At 48.5% G+C, this 20,162-nt stretch overlaps 5 protein-coding genes across 5 annotated transcripts in view; 2 read left to right on the top strand and 3 right to left on the bottom strand.

Moving 5' to 3' along the window:
* Window positions 1–8,931, bottom strand: part of LOC126561385 (uncharacterized) — a 390,544-nt gene extending 381,613 nt beyond the window's left edge. The window contains exon 1 of the mRNA XM_050217499.1: window positions 8,545–8,931. Within this exon, the coding sequence (XP_050073456.1) occupies window positions 8,554–8,931 (378 nt within the window). The 3' untranslated portion in view covers window positions 8,545–8,553. The remainder of the gene's footprint in view (window positions 1–8,544) is intronic.
* The window catches only part of LOC126561177 (uncharacterized), a 408,397-nt gene that overhangs the window by 49,760 nt on the left and 338,475 nt on the right, over window positions 1–20,162 (top strand). The gene's annotated exons all lie outside the window — the stretch shown is intronic.
* LOC126558263 (XK-related protein 6) lies at window positions 529–1,754 on the bottom strand. Its single transcript, XM_050214281.1, has one exon. It carries the CDS (start codon window positions 1,732–1,734, stop codon window positions 529–531), a length of 1,206 nt encoding a protein of 401 aa, XP_050070238.1. The 5' UTR covers window positions 1,735–1,754.
* On the top strand, window positions 5,408–7,602 carry LOC126556430 (protein halfway). Its single transcript, XM_050211698.1, has 3 exons — window positions 5,408–6,441; window positions 6,617–6,953; window positions 7,057–7,602. Exons 1-3 carry the CDS (start codon window positions 5,408–5,410, stop codon window positions 7,597–7,599), a joined length of 1,914 nt encoding a protein of 637 aa, XP_050067655.1. The 3' UTR covers window positions 7,600–7,602.
* LOC126562235 (phosphoinositide 3-kinase regulatory subunit 4) lies at window positions 13,971–19,132 on the bottom strand. Its single transcript, XM_050218686.1, has 4 exons — window positions 19,033–19,132; window positions 18,778–18,958; window positions 14,788–18,536; window positions 13,971–14,398 (listed from the first exon to the last, which is right to left on the bottom strand). Exons 1-4 carry the CDS (start codon window positions 19,128–19,130, stop codon window positions 13,981–13,983), a joined length of 4,446 nt encoding a protein of 1,481 aa, XP_050074643.1. The 5' UTR covers window positions 19,131–19,132; the 3' UTR covers window positions 13,971–13,980.

Genomic DNA, 20,162 nt, shown 5'->3' with positions numbered 1-20,162 from the left:
TGAAGAGATTTAACCCTATCGCTCGGCGCTTGATAAGCAACTGTAAATATAGATGTTAGAAGCTATGAAAGCAAAAAAAAAAAATTGAAGTTTTTTTTTCAAAATTCTTAACTATCTTTTATTAGTTAGACAACAAATAGCCTCATCTTTCTTGAAATTTTCAAACAAATATGACGAGCAGATCAAAAGTTATTAGCTGGCCTATTATTATGACCTACACGGGTGTAGGTGGTTGTATTGACCATTGAAACAAATGTTCATTTATAGCTTCATTCGAGGAGGTTGGACAATAACAAATTTGTATTATATACTGAGTGATACTGATACTGATGCGGTAAAATATCTTTTTTTTTCATCTTCCCAATGATATGTACTAGGCAGCATCGTTCGTTACGTTCCTTAACTACATCTAAATCTTAATGTATTGAAAATCTTACAAATTCTCCGGTAAGCTATTCAGTCTTCGTGTACGTTCTAGTTTTGTTCCTTGCGCTGTGTGGTTCTGGCCAGTGTCGATTCTTTGGTTAACTACTGCTCATTCGCCATTGTACGTGCCTCCATTTGGCGTGAGGTAATGTTTGGATGACAGTAGCGATAAAACACCACCATCAGACAAATCCCGACCAGGAACGTAACGATGGGAAAGCAGCTTAATACGCCCGTCCACAAACTCGACCGCTTGATGGTTGGATTGCTCACGAACATTGCGTACAGCACGCTGCACACAACCGTCTCGAGAAAGCACACCACGTAGAAGAGCGTGTAGCGTACCCGGGTTGGACCTTCGTGCAGTGGAATATAGTTGAAGATAAAAACGGTCCCGAACGCACAGGAGAGTAGAGCGCGCTGGGCAAGCGAATCACCACAAAACCGGGGACGCTCGTAGCAAAACACCCAAACGGACATCAGAATCGCGTGGCTGGCGCATGCCAGTGCTGTGTAGAGCGGGAACACGCTCGCAACCGATGCAATCGCCAGTACGCGTGCCACCGTAACGGCAAACTGCCACGCAATGTGTACGATCGTACCAGACCAGGGAATGTGTCGCTTGTCTAGCCGGGCAAACCGGACACACCGATAGTGAGAAGCCATACACCAGGCGATACTGCCCATCGCGCTAACGATCGATAGCATCTGCAGGATGGTGACCGGGCCGGTTGACAGGACGATCGTAAGCTGGAGGATCTTTTGCAACGTTACCTCGAGCAAACACTCGAAGATGCGCAGTAACGCCACATCGCTGTCCTCCTGGACCAGCTGCTCGTAGGCACGCTTTTGGGCGGCCCAATCCTGGCGCCTTTTCGCCGAATAGCAAGCGTACGATAGACGCAACGAGTGTGAATAGCGACAGAAGAATGGCATCACCACTATACAGACCAACGTACTGCAGCAAGGTTGCGATTCCCGTCGCTTTCGTCGCGTATCATCCAGATACATCAGCACACTCAGCAGCGTAGTAATGATAGCGGGAACGAACAGTCCAATCAGCGTTAGCCCGAAATACACCGTACGCCCGTTCCGATAGTACTCAATGGCAAGCAGCACCGTCAGACTGATGCTGATCAGTCGGAACAGGATCGAGATGAGGGTGAGCAGTATATCCCAACGAGTCACGTCGCAGCTCGCCTCGTCCGTATGTGTCAAATAATTTAGCTGCTGGCCAACGATCGTCGTCAGCTTCGAACCGTCCGTTTCGGTTGCCCGCAGTGCCTCCGCCTGCACCGGGGACGTCATCGTTCCCGCCCAGAAATCGCACGGAAAACGGGAAGCTGTTCTGCTGCAATCACATTAGACTTGATCACATTAGCACAGCTGCATTTTTTGAATTGAAATTGTGCGTTTCTTTTTTCGCAAAATGAGTCTAATAATACCTTTAGTAATAGAGCCGTTTTTTACACTAATTGCATGGAAATTAAACACAACACACAGCTGGCAGACGAATGGCAACAAACGTAAACACCTTGACATGAGATCATTCTCTTGTGTTTGTATTGTTATTGTCGCCCCGGATAAAAGGAAAATACGTTCACAATAGCACGGATAAAGCGGACTCGATGATTCATTCCGTTTAAAATTGAAATAAAATCGTTGTTTCACTGTTTTTCTTTAACTTCTCATGATTTTAGGAGATTTCTAGTATATTCATCTATATAGAGAAAATTCTAACTCTACAACTATCGTTTACAGCTAAATGCAAGCTTATTTACAAACTAATTTGATTGCTTTATCAATTAAATATTCAAACTTTAACCTTTATTTTAAACTTTTCCAAACAGATGCTCACGGATCGTTACGGTTTTACTAACTGGTGTACGGTTACAATCGTATACTTGTTTATATGCTTCCCCGAAGTTGATTCCACAGCCTGTAGCCGCGAGGTGAGAAAAAAATCCGTTAGACGCACCTTAAAAGGCTCGACCGCCTAGTTTGGCACTGAAGGGCATCCACTGAAAGGCAAGGGAATAGCTAAGATATAGCTAATTCCCATTTTCAGGCACAACAGCATTTTTTTTGCAACTAGCAGTCTTCTCTAAGGTAGGAAGGTCCTTGATCCACGATATTCTAGGCTAGACGAGAAGACTAGGCCGATAGACACTGTGACGATAATTTTTTGTTGAAGTAGGTCGAAAGAACCTACCAGGTTCGTTCTGTTTCCCTCTGAAAATCAAAATAGTTCCGTTTCTTGGAACTAATTTGGAACAAAAAAAATGGAACTTTCTTAGCATTATTAAGAATATTGGCTCCAGCCAGAGGCGGATTTATGCGGGATCCAGAAAAAATTGCAATTGCAGTGGGGCCTTTAGTCGTAATTTCGTGCTTAGGATCGAATCGGCTGACCAGGAGGAATCTACTAGCAGGTCGCTTTTGAAAAGTAGGCCCCACGTGGCCGCTCAGTGCGGCTCTGTGAAGATCGGTTTGCTACTCATGTTTTGAAAATTTCTTTTACACCACAACACTTTCCACCAAAACTGTGTGATATTATTCTCGGCGAAGTTAAAGTAGCAGGGCGTGTGTAAAACCAACAGCAAGCTGGCTCCAAGAATGCCTTCCTGCTTACGCAACATCTTAATCGCGGAACACCTTCAATAAATATGATTCAAAGTCAATATGCCTTCTTGCCACCAACGACAACATAATTAAGCGCCTGGGCCTCGCCCGTCTCCTAAAGCCAGCGACGCAAACAAATGCACGCAAAAAGCAAACATCAGACGAGCCCGTGCGCCGTTCGAATCTAGGTAGCAGGCAGCAAAGGGTGGGTTCTGGATCGATAAGCTGGCCCGGTGCAAAACAGAACTTCATAAACGCTGGAAGCTGGACATTCTTAGCGCGAGTGTCGCAGTCTTCGGTACGGATTGCTGTATGGTGCGTGCTTGGAGTGCTTTTTCGTCGTACCTTTTTTTGCATAGAATCGATTCACAACGGATTTTTCGTGGCGTGGCAAACTGGCGAGTGTGTGTGTTAACGATTGCCTGTTGGTGAGGGTCTTTAGGGGTTCGCGATAAACAAAAAAAAAGTTATCAAAGCACAGCGCAGGAAAGAGGGAACGAAAATAGATTGTGATTGTGTGCGAATGTGAGCCGTTTTTTTCTTATTACGATGAAGGGAAATATAAGATCTTTTCTTAACGAAACGTATGCAACACATCTCATGGTCTCGCCGAGCACAGCGATAAGGGCTATCAACTTGAGATGATGACCCTCGTATGGTTCGGATTTTTGATTCTTTCTTCCCTATTCAGGACAGTCAAACGACGGCGGTTTCGTATATTCGGGCTCGACTTTTTTTTTTACAACTGATCATTAAATTAAAGACAACGTATGGAAACATCTACAAGATAATAGTTCTATTCCAAACGGATAGTTTACAAATGTTTGTGGTAAACAGTGTGTAATGCTGTAATTTTCTTACTGTGTGTTTGACACGCCTGCATCACATTACGGCAAGTGCTGCGCAAAGCGATCTGTCAAATCTGATCAGGCAAGTGTTGTTGTTGTTTCATTTTATGTAAATTCAACTTGCTTCAATCAAACGCTGGACTATCGTATTCAATCCGATTAAAAAAAAAACAGCAATCCAAAGCAAATACTAGCTTCAAACCCGCTAGAAACATCTCATCGCTCAACCACATCCGGTGGCGGTAAGTTAGAGCGTCCGGGAGAGTTGAACAAAGAATCCGAATCCAATTTCTAGAACTCTCGTCTATCATAGCACCAATTGATGTGGGATCATATCTCTTTTTTTAGCCCAGTATGGCATGACATCGAGATACGCTATCGCTTTACCCGTCTTGCAGTGGTTGCACACGGGCATGAAATGCAGCATTAGAAACTTACCCTAATTCATCCGGCAAGCGATTGTTTCAAAGCACACTAACTTTTAAGGAAGAAACAAAGAAAGTGGTCCATCCATCTCCTGCGGAAGCGGTAAGCAATGGTTACCATAGTTATTATTATTTATTTATATTTGGTCTGCCTTGCGGCTGCACAAATGTAACTTTAAATCTCCTTATAAAATTGCTCAACTAAGATGTATGAAAATTAAAGCCGTTAGCCGTTAGGTTGAAACTAATCATAGCACGGTGCACAAGATCTTTGCGATCAACCGCAGTGCGCCTATTAGGGACAATTAAAGAAGGATAAGGGTGTAGAGAACGGGAGGGGACATTGAAGTGGGTTGATGATAAGAGAGCGAAAGTATCTAGGAGATCTAGAAGAAGGGAAGTGCTGAAAGACGATTGGGCCTAGCAAAGCAGCAATGACTTGAGCTTTCAGGCACAGAGGGGTTGAGAAATCGTGGGCCAAAAGCTTCTCCAAACACTACCCAAACCAGCATCGATATGGTGCGAAAAGTTAAGATCAGAATCAAGCCACACACCTAGGTCCTAGGAAACACGATTAACACAAACGCCACTGAGAACATAAGAGAACATAATAGGCGACCGGAAACGAGCAAATGAGATGGAATTACATTTATCAGGACAGCGGGTATTAAATGAAGGGATAGAACTGCCGTCCTTGCCATTTGAAATCGAAAGTTTAAACTGAATTATTTGTACCAAGATTATTATGCATCAAGATATTGCATTGCTGTTGCGATTCGGTGTTGTAGAATTAGCACCAGTTAGCGTTTGCGACAAATCGGCACGCGACAACGCGTCCGGGTTTGCTTGTTCACGCCTTTTTTTCTTGTTGCGTTCAAACCTCCAAACCTTACCCTAGTTTGCGCTAATTGGACGAGTAAACAAAGGTGTGCTTGTGGGGGGAACACTCCCACCGAGCATTTACTACTAGAAATGGCAAACAAACAAAAGCGCATAACGGGCAGGCAGAGTCCACGCTAGTGACTGTTGTCCTATTATTAATTCTGTTTGCTTTGCCTCTCCCATGCTTGCAGGCTCCAACTTGTGATGGGATACGCGCGAAGGCATGGGGTCGTTTTTCTGCTTGTACTAAGCATTAGTCTGCCGGAACTGTCACTGCTAGTGGCGGGCCGCATCGTCGGCGATAATGGGGCCGGCACGAACGTTTTGTACACCGACGTACCGCCATTGCTGACACAGGGTGTCGATCAAACGACACCGATGCATACGGCCGTAGGTGAGCCACCGGTTGCGGACGGCGCAGGGAGTGCTATTAAACTGCCGGGCGCTAACCATCATCCACCGGGCAGTGACAGTAATGGGGCCACGGAATCATCCGCTACCGTACCGATGGCGTCGAGCAGTTCGCCTGTGTCTGTTTCGGTGCCGATCGGTGGCTCTGTTAACTTAAGCGGTGGTGGTTCACCCACTAGCACCAGCAGCACCATCGCGGCCACAACCTCATCTACCGTGGCACCGACCACAACTTCCAGCACCTCAAGCAGCAGCACCACCACACCGTCGTCCACCACAACGACTCCAAACGGTACAATGGCCGGTGTGGGCGTTGCACCGGTCGCGGCAACATCGAGCAATGCGCGCACCACCGCCCCAACCACACCACCGATCGAATGCTACCACGCACAGCCGGAACTGTGCGCCGAACGAAAGGCAAGCGACTGCGAGTGTAGCGTGGATCCGGTCGTGCCGGCCGCACTGTACTGCTGCAATGTAACGGACATCAATAAGGCGATCGGATGCGTGACGAATGCACCGGAAACGGCCAACTGGAAGTATCTGCACATGCGCAACGTAACGGTGCGCGAGCTCGCGCTGAACGTGTCGAACCGGTACATCAAAACGCTTCTTTCGCTCGCCATTACGGACGGTACGATACAGCGCATCAGTACGTCGTTTGCCCGCTTTTCGTCCCCGGTGTGCCTGAACATGTCTAACAACAATATCAGCGAGATTGAGCCGCGTGCGTTCCGCGAGCTGCGCAATCTTACCATGCTCGATCTGTCGTACAACAATCTCTCCACCATACCGTCCACTAATGGGAAGTTTCGGCTCGATATACGGTATGTAAATAAGGATACGGTAGGGATATGCACAACGGAATCATGTGAAGGTTACTCCAAAGGGGATTTAAACTCGGATTCCAAACTGAGCTCGAATTCGCTGACTCCGGTGGCTTGCTAGTCGTTTGCTGAATAACACTGTAATTTTCTTTTCTTTTTCACCCTTCCGGCGCAGCGGTAACGTTGGTATGCTGTGCAAGTCGCTGCTCGAATCGCTCAAGAGTGGCGTCAAGTTTAAGGATCCCGAATCAACCTTCTGTCTCACGAACCGTACGTTTAACTGGTTCAATTCGACGGACAGCCTGCCACTGCATCAGCTCGAAACGATACAGCGCGTGCAGGACGAGTGCCCAGAGAACTGCACCTGTGAGCTGGATCGGTTAAATTTCGATCTGAACAATACCGAGCGTAAAACGATTACGACGCGCGTCGCGTGCACCGGGCTCGGGTTGACTAAGTTCCCTGATCGTTTGCCGGCCGGCACGGTAACGCTGAACATCTCTAACAACAATGTAAATTAGCACCTTTTATTGCTCCATCGTAACCCTTTCCACGTTGTGAAGCGTTTACTGATACTCCTTTAAATCTCTCTTTCTCTCTTACTCTCTGACTTAGATTACCAGCCTCGAGGCATTAAATACACCCCCGTACCAATCGCTGCTGCGTTTGCACGCAGACGACAATCAAATTAGCTCGCTGAGCGATCTGGAGGGGATGGACTTTATATCCCGCTTTACACTGTTTTCGATCCGGCGCAACAAGCTGAAAACCGTCCAATCGTACATCTTCACCAAATCGCTCGATCTCGGCTCGTACATCTTTCTCGAGGGCAATCCGATGACGTGCGACTGTAACGCGGCGAAGGGTTTCAAAAATTGGCTGCTCAGCCGCAAGGCGCAGGTGCCCGATCATGAAAATATTTTCTGCGAGGGCAACACCAACCTGCCACAGCTGGTCACGATACAGGAGAGTAAGCTGTGCCAGTCGCAGCATGACTGGACCGACTACATCTACTATCTGATTGCGACCGAGATTATGCTGCTGGTCGCGCTCGTCTGTAAGGTTTCGTACGATTATTGGGTGTTTAAGACGGCCGGCTATTTACCGTGGCCGGCCAACAAAATGCCCAAACTACCGTGCGATTGTTTGTGCGAGTAGTGTGTGTGCCGACTGCTAACTATTTAAAAAAACACAGAAAACATGAAGCTGAAGAGAACTTTGTCCCTTTTTTTTAATGTCCAATTTTAAAATCTCTCTCACTTTCATTGTGTTGTCTCTGATCAACTGTGATAGTAAAACGAAAATCGGATTTCTGTACCGCGAAACCTAAACCCTCCCATATTTTACCAACTCCGATTGGTTATATTAAAAAAAAATCTTATCCGTCTATTAAGCGAAATAAAATTTAATCGATATTTTATCAAGTACAACGATTAGCGTCCCTGATATGTTTTGAGCAAATTTTTTCCATCGTTACAAAGATGTGTGCGGGTGGTCCAGTGGTAAGATCCACGGTAGACACGGTAAGTTAGTCTTTCCTCTTTTCCTCTTTCCTCACAACCTCGAGAGGTCTTGGTTCGCCATTTTTGGTTTTTCTTGGCTTCGTTTTTCGTTAAGCAGCTTGATAGTCAGTAATCGGTACGGGGAGGCGATCTGGGTGGGATTCGATAGCCGATACTCCGATACAATGACTTCAATAAGTTATGAACGCGAATAAAGCGACAAAAAATGTTAATTTTTTTTCTTTCAACCGAAATACCTTATTGAAAGCAGTTCAGTTTTTGATCCGTCCAATAAGACAAAACGAAGTCATGCTGTTTGTTGTATTACGCGTTTATTATTAAAGATCCCAGTTTAGAAGGCAACAACAGAATCGTATGCGCTGTTTCGCACAAGTTTAGCAGTTAAAATGCTTTCATCCTTTAACGACTACTTGCGGGATTAATTTGTTTATGTACATCGGAGCGTTGGTTTGCCCTCTTTCCATTAGGTAATACACTTCCTTACTACCTTCACGACGTTATAAAATAAAGCTAACCTAATCGTAATATATCACGTTTCTGTCTGCCTGTTTTGCTTATCCAGATAATAAGCCCTTAACACTAAACTACACTAGTACGGACAGAAGGGTGCGGCTGGGTACGGTGCCCTCCCGGGCAGTGCATACGGTGCCGGGTTTACCACCCTGCAGATGTCCTTGTAGTCGCGTCCCTTCGCCTGCCGCTTGTGGCTCGAGCTGGCCGTCGCACGCTGATGTCCACCGAACCCGGCACCTGTGTGGCTGCTAGATCCGCCCCCACCCCCATAGTAGCCGTACTGGTTGCCACCGTAACCGCCGCCGGAGTAGGTCGGTTGGTAGGCCGCAAATCCGAACAGCTTGTCGAGCATGACCGGCGACGTCTGGCAGGGTGCGGGACACTGCAAGAGGACCACCAGTAGGGCCAGCATGGCCATCACCACCAACCTCCGGACCGATGTGACCGTGCACATTGTGTATGTACCGCAGTTCCGACCTCTGCTCGTTTATGGGGGCTTGGCAGTTACGATTTTGCTCCGCTGGACGGCTTCACACCTTGCGCACGAAGTAAGCGTTGATGTAATGTGCGGCAACACACCTTGTGCACGATTTGCTGCCTCTTCAGATTCTTACCACCGTCACTAGATGATGGAGCGGGGGGTTTGCCCTGCCGTTGCGGTTGATCTGACGGTTGATTCACACACAGTAGCAGAAGCCGTAAATCTCGAGGGCGCTAATTTGAAATGGTTTTTTGATTGCAGTATGAAGCAGCGTTGGTTTGCGTGCCGGGGAGTAGGTAAAACAGGGGCCTTAACACAGGTCACAAAAAAAACGTTCTAAATAGTTAAAAACACTTTAACGGTCTCTTGGTTGTTCTTCTAATCGCACCAAGGATAGACGTTACTCTGCACGAACAGACCGTACTGGCGGTGAGCTTTTATAGGGATGTGATGATCAAGTGGATCAGCCTCTCTCGCTATCTCATTCAATCTCGCGCGTGCGTTCGCTCTCTCTCTCTCTCGGTCCGGTTGGCTGGCAGTTTCTCGTTCACGCTCGCGAGTCGCAGCAAGAATTGGAACCGCGGTGGAGAATCCCGGTACACCGATCCTTTGGGGCAGTGTTATGCTGCGCTTTACAGTAGATGCGTCACAGCATCAGCACGTTGCTGTTGTTACCGTTGTTGCGTGTGACGTCTACGTCGCCGATGACCTTGAATCGGTGCACAGTGCAGTGACCAAACACGGGGTGGGAGTTCGGCGAGCAGTTACTTGAATCACCTCCCCAAAAGGTCGACCACCGGTACAGCAGATCGTCGTTAGGGTCAGGATCAGGATTGAGGAGCTCTCTCACTCTCGCTCATCGCCGGAGGGCATTTTTCTTTTGTTGTTTACTCTCAACAGAACAGCTGTTCCAGAGCGCCACACACCTGCCAGTCTATCGATCCCGGAAGTCACAATCGTATCTGGTTGTTCCGCAGGCGCACTTTTGCACATCCAACAAAATGTTCTTTGCTAACTTGTCGATACTCTTGCACACCTACAGCTTGATAGTTGATGAATGAAAGTTGCCTGCTGACACAAAGTTCGACTTCCCGCAGTTTCCGAGTCGGATTCCGAAGGAATGGGGAAGAGGGGCGCTCAACACAAAACAGAGCGATTGAGAGGGTTCCGTGCCAAACCAGCTACGAACCGAAACTGGCACTGGGCCCGCAAGCTGGTTCACGAGGAAATGGCGTGCCCGGCAATCGGGGGACGGTGGGAGATCCCGTGCCGTGTTTTGCAGTTGTGGCATGAGGAAATGCACCTTTCGGTGCGTTACATCGTACAGGGGGTACCGTCGAGGAATGCCACTGCATTCGTACGCCATATAACGTGTGCCCACCCCAAACGGAAACCTCTCACCGGTTGCAGTTCCTTCATGTCTTTTTCTTTCCCGCTTTTTCAATGCCCAACTGGAACTTATTTTTTTTACCCCGTTTGCCACTAATGGTAATGTTTGTGGGATGTTTCAGGGCTTTGCTTTGAGGGATTAGTGAAAGGATGGCAAACCTATAAGCTGCTTGATCAGGATTCTGGAGTCCTGACAATATGTCGCAACTTCGTGGATTCTGAACTAAATCTGAGCCGAAACAAATGATTCATACTGACATCCTCCATACGGTAGAGTACCTCAAGTACAGCTCTATTCGGGAATATCTCGAGGGAATCCCCGATCCTTAATGCGAGTCATCCAACAAACCCATCTCCGAGTACTCCAAGGCGATCGTTCGAGCTGCGAAAGCAAAATCTTCCCTGAGACGATAAGCGAACTATGTCCCTCACCTCAAAACTTGCTGTCAGCACCGCAACACAGCATAAACAAAAACATTCAGCCACCCGGAGGCGCTGATGAACGCTGATGAGAGTGATAAGTACGGTAATGCACATGCCCAACCTGCCCTTGGTACTATTCATCTCAATCGCACCGGAAGCTAAACGAAAAGGGAAAGGCAATTTTCAGCCTCACATTACGTGGAAATCTTTCCAACCGGAACAAAACCAAAGCTCGGCTGGTGCCGTCTCGTAACACGCAAACACCGTCAGCACGCACGCTTCGAACGCTTTTTTTCGGCGAGTTTTTGTTGTGATAGCTTCCGAGTTTTGTTTACCTTTTCCACCATTCCCGGGTGTTTGGTTGAGATGGCACTGCGGCTGGGTCCTTGGACTACCCAGCAGTAGCAAAACAAAACAGCTCAGAAACGAAATAGATCGGTCAGCCCCGCAAGACAAGATGAAGGACAGAGGCTGGTGCTCTCGTTTGACACCGCCAAAGCCCTAATCGGTTGAACGAACGCGAATGCTGCTGCTGAACTGTTTCACGGTCATCGCGGCGCTGTGTGCGCGTTACCCTGTGACCTGCCGATTGTGGCTCGTGTCGCGGAGTTTGGTGGAACTTCCAAAATGAATGAACCATCTGGCACGCTCATGGCATCGTCCAACATCGAGCAGCGATTCACACGTCCAACGATGGGCAATAAAAGCGAATTTTCCTTTCGCCCTTTTCTGGTGCTGAATAGGGCTAAAAATAGCATCTCGCCAAGCAAGAAGGGGTTTGTGATGGACGGTCGTTGAGCTGCGCTAAAGTAGTTGCCTATGGCACCGTGCCAGCCCAAGCCTCCGCGCCAAGCGAAAGGGCGCGATCGTGTAGTTGCACGTGCACGAAGCATTGTGCGAGTGCATCAGGCACCAAACCGACAACGAGCAGAAACAAAATCAAAACGGAAACCGGTTAGCCATTTCGTTAGCTAATGCTCATGCCGTCGCCCGGTCCCCGTAGCGTAGCGGGTAGGTTTATGGTTTCGGTCGCCGCTCGGTGTCTGCGATACCGGTGCTACCGGTCATTCCAATCGGTGTGCGAGCCCTCCGGCTACGGGAGGCTGCATTGTAAAAAGCGGTGCATAACTTACATTCTAAAAAGTACACTCCCGAAAGCGTGGCTGAAAGCTCAGCTGGCAGGAGTCGTGGAACCCCAACCGACAAAAGGTGGTTCTTGGGTGCGTCTTGCTTCTTTTTTTTTTAATGGCATAGGTCATGTAGGACCCACCAGTGCCACCTTTCGGGGTACTGGGAAGAATCAGCTTCAACCATTTCAGCACTACCAACGCCAACGGACCGCTATTGAGGTTATGGCAAAAATCACAACAAAGGTACCGCGCACCTATGGTGGACGAGAAAAACCAGAATCAAGTAATGCACACTACAATCTCATATCACCAATATGCGAGACGCTACACGCTCCACGCACAGCATCTAACGACCAGAACGGCGAAGAAGAAAAAGGAGAGCAAAGTAAATCCATTCATTAAGTGCACGGCGACGAAGGGGCGTTACGTTCATAATTACTGAACTCCTTTTCGGGCTTAGGTTAACGACACACTATGTGGGGACCATTTTATTACCATGCCACCTGCAACCAGTACCGGAGTTAGTGCCTGATTCGCAACTCCGAGCAAAAAAAAACCATCTAATACTAATGATCGACATTTACGCGCTACCATAATTAATGGGGTGGCTGGGTTGTGGTGGAGATTTGTAAAAAACGGAGTTCTGGGACAAATTTTTTAAAATGTCTCAAGGTGTCTCTCGTATCGGCAGCGAAGATCGGAGAGCTTTTGGGGACAAGCTAGCTTCGTTAGGTAGCGTGCCAGGTCGGTCAAGGTTATGTTGAGAGCGGAAGAAACAGTCATGCTCCTCATCGCGCAAGAAGATAATAGCATCTTCATCAAGACACAGTAGGTGTTAGGAGATCCGACGCATTAGAACTTTACAGTACCCATCCATACGCATGTTTGGTATGCTAAATCAAACGCGTGTTCTTCAAGAACTTAAGCCAAACCACACGTACACAGGAAAAGGGTAGTTCCCGGAATATTTGTCACCGGTATTCACAGAAGGAAATAAAATTCCCCTCCCCCCGTTAGTTGCCGTCCGTTTTGTGTGTGTGTGTGTGTGTGTGTGTGTGTGTGTGTATATGTAGTGTCCGGGAATGTCCGCAGGTTTCGGGCACAGGTGTCGCCATTATGATTCATGGTGTACTCCGCATGAGCAGACGGGCTCTATAAATTCTAGTACTGCGGAGAAAAACTCGGCATCTGCTTACCGGGACGAATCGTAAATTGCAGTCTTTGGAAGCGTTGGGGTTTTTTTCGGGATCAACTGCCCTTCGAGTTGCTCTTGCGATGCGTTCTTGGTTGCGATGTATGGGAATGAGTATGTGACGCAACACGCGACAGCGAAAGGCACGCGTACGCTGCATACTGATTGATTGGGTAATAATATGTCCCGGCTTAGGTCCTCCGTCTTGAATTGTTAATTGTTCTACACGAACCGTTTTTGCGAAGTTATCGAGACACAAATATCTAGGCATCTTAACTATCACGGGCGTTTGATTTATCGGGTTTCTTATTGTCACGCTAGTCTGCCTAGATAGCGTCCAGTGGATGAGACGCTTATCTCACGCATTTTGCTGCATCTCAGCGATGTGATATTATTCTTCAGGATTTCTCTTCTCCGTATCTTCTAAAACACATCTTTACTGTTTGCGTAAGCGATTACTAAGATCAAAAAGTGTATTTTCAAATGGACTTACCATAGAGCACGATAGTAATAGCAAAATTAATTTAAAAAATAACTGGGTATGAGGGTATGAAAACAAATGTAAAGACATGTAAAGGCTGCAATTACCTAAAGCTTACATTTGTTTACGTTTGCCGCTAGATTTCGTAATAAAAATAAACGGCAAATCGTAAATAAATGTAAGTTAACGTTAAACATGCACCCATCTACACTAGAAATTACTGAAAAAAAGGTTAGTAAAACCCGGCCATTACGCTTCACTAGCAAAACGGTAGAAGGATAAAGTCTGCTAGATGCGTATCGACCGGATCGAATAAAAAGGGGAAAAATAAAGAAAAACCTCTAAAATATAAACTAAATACTACCCAATCTCACTGCTAGCCCGATGTTGGGTTACGTGAGATAAACTTACTTCCAAAGTTTGATCACTCCATCTCGGCTGCTGGACGCGATGAACGTTTGTTTCGCCGTGCGACACATTAGCAGATCACTGATCACATCGTTGTGGCCCTGGGCGGGCATTTCCGGCCCTACGCGGTGGTCATCATCCGAGCGATTGCCCCGCTCAACGGTACCACCGCCAACCATACCGGGCCCGGTGCCGGTGCTTGTACCGGCACCCGTGCCAATATTGTTGCCAACGGGCATGCTGGGATTGTTGGTGGTAGTCGCGCCACTGCCTAGATTATTATTATTGTTGTTGTTGGTATTGTTGCTGTTGCTGTTGCTGGGTGTGGTATTGTTGTTGAGCTGCACATTGCTGTTATTGTTGTTGCTGTTGCAGTATATCTCGGAGATTACTTTCGTACCATCGATCAGCCGTGATCTGCGAACGAAAGCATTGTTGAATGGTCGATGCCAACTACTTATGCAACTGAAGATGCACGTTTAGTAATGTTCGGCTTAAGAATCACAAGTCAACAGGCACCGACGGAAGCTCAACTGAAGAAAAATGGTGGTGCAGTAGTCGAAATGGAAATGCTTGAAATTTTTACTGAGATATGATATTAGAACCTTTACATCATAAAACCTATAGACAAGAAATTAGACAGACTAGAGATGAATCTCGCTTACAAGATTTTTTCCCATCAATTTGTCCCATTCATCAGAGAGACATTTGAAAACGATTGCGAGAAAATTCCACGAGACGCATGACAATGTTTGTTTAAATGTTGCACCCACTAGAAAAAAAAAAGACTGATATCAAATACTCACTCGTAGCTCACGTTGAGTGGTGCATAATCACGTGCCGACGGTACAACCAGTGCACAGTTTTCAATGTTCACCGGATCCCAGTAGCGCAACCGTTGATCGGTACCGCCAGTCAGCAGGAACGGGTTGCCCTCGTTAACGCCCGGCAGCAGCGCACAAACCGAGTGCGATGAAGCATTACTATTCGAGAGCGGTGGACTCGAGCTGGCCCAGTACGCCTGCTGCCGGTGACCAGTTTCGATGTTCCACACGTACACCTCACTATTGCCCTGGGATGCTGACACTAGCCAGGACGATTCGGTCGGATGGTGTGAAACGCGCCGTATCCGTGCATCGTGCGGATGCTTAATTTCCGCAATCGGTAGCTGAAAGCGTAAATCCCAGCACACGTGCCGTCCGCTGCTAGTGCCGACCGTTAGCCACGAGCTGGACGGATCGATACAGAACGTGGTGATAACGCCGTTGCGCAGATCGCTCTGCAAGCGCCACGCGTAGTCCGGCATGCGGATATCCCAACCGACCAGCGCACCGTACAGTGTCGCGTACACGATCACACTCTGTGCGCCTTGATCGAGTGGATGCATCTCAACGACCGGTCCATCATCACCCTGTCCGCCATTTTCTCCCGATTCGGTCGAGATGGGGTAGCGCGTATCGGCTTCGAAATGGCGCGCCTGTTGTAGTGCCATTTTGCTGGAGTTGGTGTCGATTTTGAGTAGAAGCAGCGTACCGTCCTTTCCGGCCACTGCAAGCGATTGTCCCGCGTCACAGGCCGCAACAGCGTGCAGGGGTGTATTGGCGTGGTACGACTGACGGGAACGGTTAACCGATTGCTGCCCGTCCAGCTTGTTACAGTCCCACAATCGGACCGTCCCGTCGATGGAGGCGCTCGCAAACAGTGATCCGGTGTGAGGTTTCAGCGCCGCCATCCTGCTAACCGCTGCCCTGTGTTCGGCCAGATGAGCAACGAGCGTGCCGCCAAGACGCCAACCGGCCGGAAGCGGTGGTGTCGCTTGATTCGTTTCCCTTAGCTCACGGTGCCGCTGGTAGGTGGCGAAGCGGGTGCGTAACTTCGACACGAGTGCTTCCATTTCTAGCCTACAGTCAGACATTCGTTCCTGGTAGCCGGTGGTACGCTCCGGTAGACTGTACTCGACCAAACTCGAGGTGGGCGTGGAATGGTGCACGGTGGGGGGTAGGGCAGCGGCTGCTGCCATCGGTACGGATGCACCAGTGGCGGCTACTGGCGGGGCGGGCATAACGGTGCCGGTCAGCTCACTTGCCGTGGGAGACGTTGGCGAAGGTGAATCGGTCGCACTCAGCATGTGCTGCCAGTCTTGGGCACTGTCCGATTCACTCTTGCGTGAGGTTCGTGCCGATCCGCCCGGTTTCGTTAGCTCAAGTCCGTCCGATGTACCTGTTCCACCTGCTCCTCCATTACCTCCACCACTGGTGTGCCTTAGGGTTGGTCCTTTTGTCGTGAGAGAACCCATGGAATCAGCCGCAAGCTGAACCTCACCCATCACATCCGGATAGTATTCGAGCACGATACGTCCGGACTGCTGATGTGTGTGACGCGTTTCCGCCATCTTGTAATGGTGCAGTTTCATCAGATGAGATCTCATCGCAAGCAGCTGCTCCTCGATCTGTTCCGTCAAACCTTCCGTTGTAAGCCGCCGGAGCAGTTGCTGGATTGCGGGTGGCATCTGCTCACCAATGTACGGTGTCTGTAGAACCGGTTGGCCCGATTCCGATTCGCTCGTCCGTCGCTTACGGGCCGCCTTCCGTTCGCACAACACCCCAACCAGTGGAGCAATGTCCGGTCCGAAGCGTAGTACCGCATCGTAGATATTGCGTGGGATTGGCGGTAGCAAGCAATCCAACAGCAACTCCGGACAGGTGATTTCTATCAGCGGAAACCTTAGATGTACCGCAATCGAGGGACGTATCTTACACTGGACGTCGATAGCGGTCAGTATTCGAGCGGCCGTTGCAATCAACTCCACCACCTCGTGCCGGATCCAAAGATTCGGATGCGCCAAATAGCAGGCACACTCGTCGATAAACTCGATCGTGCCCTGCTTCTGGATGAGTCCCAACTCCACCAGCACCGTAGTGGCGTGGATCGCTTTCGCAATGACAAATTCTTCCGGATCGGTAAGTCCCTGCTGGAGCAACGGCAGCAGCATCGGTGCACAGTGCCACCCAACGTACGACGCGACGCCAACGATACAGTCAAAAAAGGCACCTCGCAAGTTTCGATCCTCCTTATCGTTCAGGAACGTGATCATGTGCGACAGAATAACGTCGTTCGCCTTTTGCCGGCCGAAAAACACGCACAGCTGCGTTATGCCGGACGTCATCAGCGTCTGCTTAACGGCAGACTGTGCATCCGTTAGCAGCGACAGTACGGTCTGATGCAGCATCTCGTGCAGTGCGCTCAGTTCCGTCTCGTAGTGTGGTGGTGGCATGTTTTCCGAGGTGCAACTTTGCTGCGATTGCTCCAGAAAGCTAACGGCTGTGTCGGCCAGCGCTGCTATGTTGCGTGCGTACGTCATGCGCACGAACGTGGAGCTGTCGGTTGCGAGCGGTGCTATCGAGGGTAGAATGTACTCGGGAAAAACGTTCGCATCGCTTCGGGGTAGCTTGCGGACCATGCGCAGGCAGCGGGTGAGTGTGTTGAGGGAGCAGACCCTTACACGTGGTGCAGCGTCCTGGGCTAGGTGAAGGATGTATGGGAGTATGCGGTCCAGGATCGTTTCGGAGGTTGTGTTTTCGGCGAGAGCTTGCAGAATTTCGAGCGAAAGTAGCTTGGATCGGCAAAAGCTTAGCCCACGAATGCATGACGTAACGACGCTTGTGATCAGTATTAATCCATCATCATCATCATCGCATGATTCAAGATGGCCGGTACTTTCTGGCTCATCGTCCTCCTGTACGCTGACTTTATCCGTTCGCCCTCGATCGTTGCCGGTTAAAATTTTAATTATCTGCCCAATGTCACTGTGCAGCCGGGACACTTTCTCGTCCGGCGGTACCACCGGAACGGTAGAAAACATTTGCAAATATGACTGCAAAAATGAATAGAAATACTCGGGAAACAGCATTCCGCGCTCCTGATCAAGGTACAGTTCGGCTGATTTGCGTTCACGCGCATCTAAGCTGAGCATCGATTCGACCAGCTCACGCAACCGCTCGTTCTCGATCCCATCCAGATGCTTGCGCACCATATCCACCTCACCCCGACGGTAAGCGAGCAGCTGGGAAAATTCAAACGGTGCCGTACCTTCCGTCCACAGCTCCAGCAATGCACAGCCCGCCGAAAAAATGTCCATCTCGGGCAGCAAATGTCCACCATAGTACTGCCCATCGCCTACCAGCGGTCCATCCTTCGGCTGTATCGATTCCCCGCTCGACGAACGCACGAACCGTTCCGGTGCGATGTAACACGTGCGCCGGCGGCTTGTATCGAAGAAGTAGCTGTAGTCGGCCGGATTGTCTTCCGGCAGGTAAGTAGGCTTGAACGAGGCAAAGTCCGACAGCAGCACCCAGTTCCACGAGGTGATCAGTATGTTTTCCAGCTTGATATCGCCATGACAAATTTTTTGCTTGTGGCACTGATGCAACGCGCACAGTATTTGAAACGTGATCCATTTCTTCTCGATCAGTGTTAGGAATGGGCGGGTCGAGACGCGATCGTACAGGCTGTGCTTTACGTACTGTCGCACGATCAGGCACGATTTTTCCATCGTCTGTGGAGACGGTATTGTGTGTGTGTGTGTAAAGAGAAAGAGATTTGCTCATTAAAGGATTCATCTAGTGTTGTGTGAATTTGATTCATATTCATCAATCTGTATCGTTCCTTCGTGAATTTCAAAAAAATCATGAATCTTTAAAGTTTCAGTTCTTAAAGTTTTCTTATTCCCGGAGTGTACTCAATTACTCAGTGGTCGCAAATTTAGAGGGTAACATCATTGTTACCCGCACGCTTACCAGCACTTTCTGGAACGGTAAACAGTTGACCGCATTGGCGAGATGCTTCTTTATGTACTCGATACGCTCGAGATGCTGCTCCAGTGGGAGGGAAGGATCGTGCCGGACAAATACCTTCACAACCGCCGGACCTTCGTCAACCTTTACCTTGGCCACCTTCATAAAGCGTGTGCTGCCCATGCTAAAACACAGAACGCGAAGTGAGTACATCGTTTGGCCACACGCCACATCATCCGGAAGCTGGTCCGGAGTTACCTTTTTTCGAACTGTAGCTCAAACTCGAACGTCCCCGTAAGATAATGTTCTACGGGGAAAATTTGAGATGGCGCTAATGCTACCAGCTGATTGCCCATTGTGATGGATTGATGTGTGTGTGTGTGTGCGTTTTTTTTATAAGTCACCGAGTACGGGTTCAATCAACTCGTTATGACGCAGCAACGAAAGCTATTGAATGGTGAAGGTGTTGAATGGTGCCTGCAAGCCAGCTGCAGGTTGGTTGGTTTCCCCTTCAGGCATGCGTTTCTTTTGATGCTGAGTCAGCTGTTGGGCAACATGAACCACTTTTTCACCTTTATCACCTTTCTTCACTTTCTTACCATACGCACGCACACACGCACAGACTGGTTCCGGAGTTACCGTAGTAACAGCGCACACCACACAGCCTTTTCGCGGAGACCATTTGTCCATGCTTTTATTTCCTAACCTAACTTCATTGCACTTTTACACAATAATTGTTTCAATTGTTTCGGGGGTGGACACGCACGCAAAAAGTGCACACAATTAGTGCGTGTCCATCGTGTGTTATCAGCTTTGTTGTTGTTTTGCTGACCAAGCGAGCAGACGGTTTTGACGTTTGGCCGCTTGACAGTCGGTCGATGCCTGGTGAGTGTAGCGCATGGGTAGATACAATGCAACATTTGAATTCAAATTTGTACCAGTTTGTTTCGAAGACCGTTACCGATACGGTTTTCATGAGGGATTAGGCCCGTGTGCACGAGAACTTTAGTCTCAGTAGACTATTAAAGTGCATATAAAAACAAGGAAAACGAATCTTTATGTAAATTCGTTCTATTTCATTTTGAAATATCCTTTATGTACAATGTAGCCGTATTGCTGCCATAAGGCGGAAATAATATTATCAAAGGAGAACGCCAGCCTTCCGGGCTGAATTCATCCATCCACCTAATGCAGCCTACGAGCACACTGTGCTCCTCTACGCCTCGTGCCTAATCATCGTATGCTGCTAAGATAGTCCTTATCACTGTCAGCATAGTGTAGGATTCGTATAACAGACCCATCAGTGTGCGGTGTATCGTGTGTTGTTGGAGTCTTCTGGATCGCTGGAATTTGTGAAGCACATATCATGGTAGTAGAACTCCTCAACC

Source organism: Anopheles maculipalpis, chromosome X (genome assembly GCF_943734695.1).
Source record: "Anopheles maculipalpis chromosome X, idAnoMacuDA_375_x, whole genome shotgun sequence".
Taxonomy (NCBI): domain Eukaryota; kingdom Metazoa; phylum Arthropoda; class Insecta; order Diptera; family Culicidae; genus Anopheles; species Anopheles maculipalpis.
The sequence above is the reverse complement of the archived record's forward strand: the minus strand, read 5'-3'. Positions and strand labels throughout refer to the sequence as shown.

What these genes read in the sequence shown, in the direction of transcription:
- LOC126562235 (XM_050218686.1), bottom strand. Translation starts at nt 19,130, where the DNA reads ATGGGCAATCAGCTGGTAGCATTAGCGCCATCTCAAATTTTCCCCGTA. An exon ending in GAGCTACAGTTCGAAAAAAG is followed by an intron (nt 18,959 to 19,032) that starts GTAACTCCGGAC and finishes TCTGTGTTTTAG; the next exon opens with CATGGGCAGCACACGCTTTA. An exon ending in CCACTCAACGTGAGCTACGA is followed by an intron (nt 14,399 to 14,787) that starts GTGAGTATTTGA and finishes TTTCGTTCGCAG; the next exon opens with ATCACGGCTGATCGATGGTA.
- LOC126556430 (XM_050211698.1), top strand. Translation starts at nt 5,408, where the DNA reads ATGGGATACGCGCGAAGGCATGGGGTCGTTTTTCTGCTTGTACTAAGC. An exon ending in AAGTTTCGGCTCGATATACG is followed by an intron (nt 6,442 to 6,616) that starts GTATGTAAATAA and finishes CTTCCGGCGCAG; the next exon opens with CGGTAACGTTGGTATGCTGT. An exon ending in TGAACATCTCTAACAACAAT is followed by an intron (nt 6,954 to 7,056) that starts GTAAATTAGCAC and finishes TCTCTGACTTAG; the next exon opens with ATTACCAGCCTCGAGGCATT.
- LOC126558263 (XM_050214281.1), bottom strand. Translation starts at nt 1,734, where the DNA reads ATGACGTCCCCGGTGCAGGCGGAGGCACTGCGGGCAACCGAAACGGAC.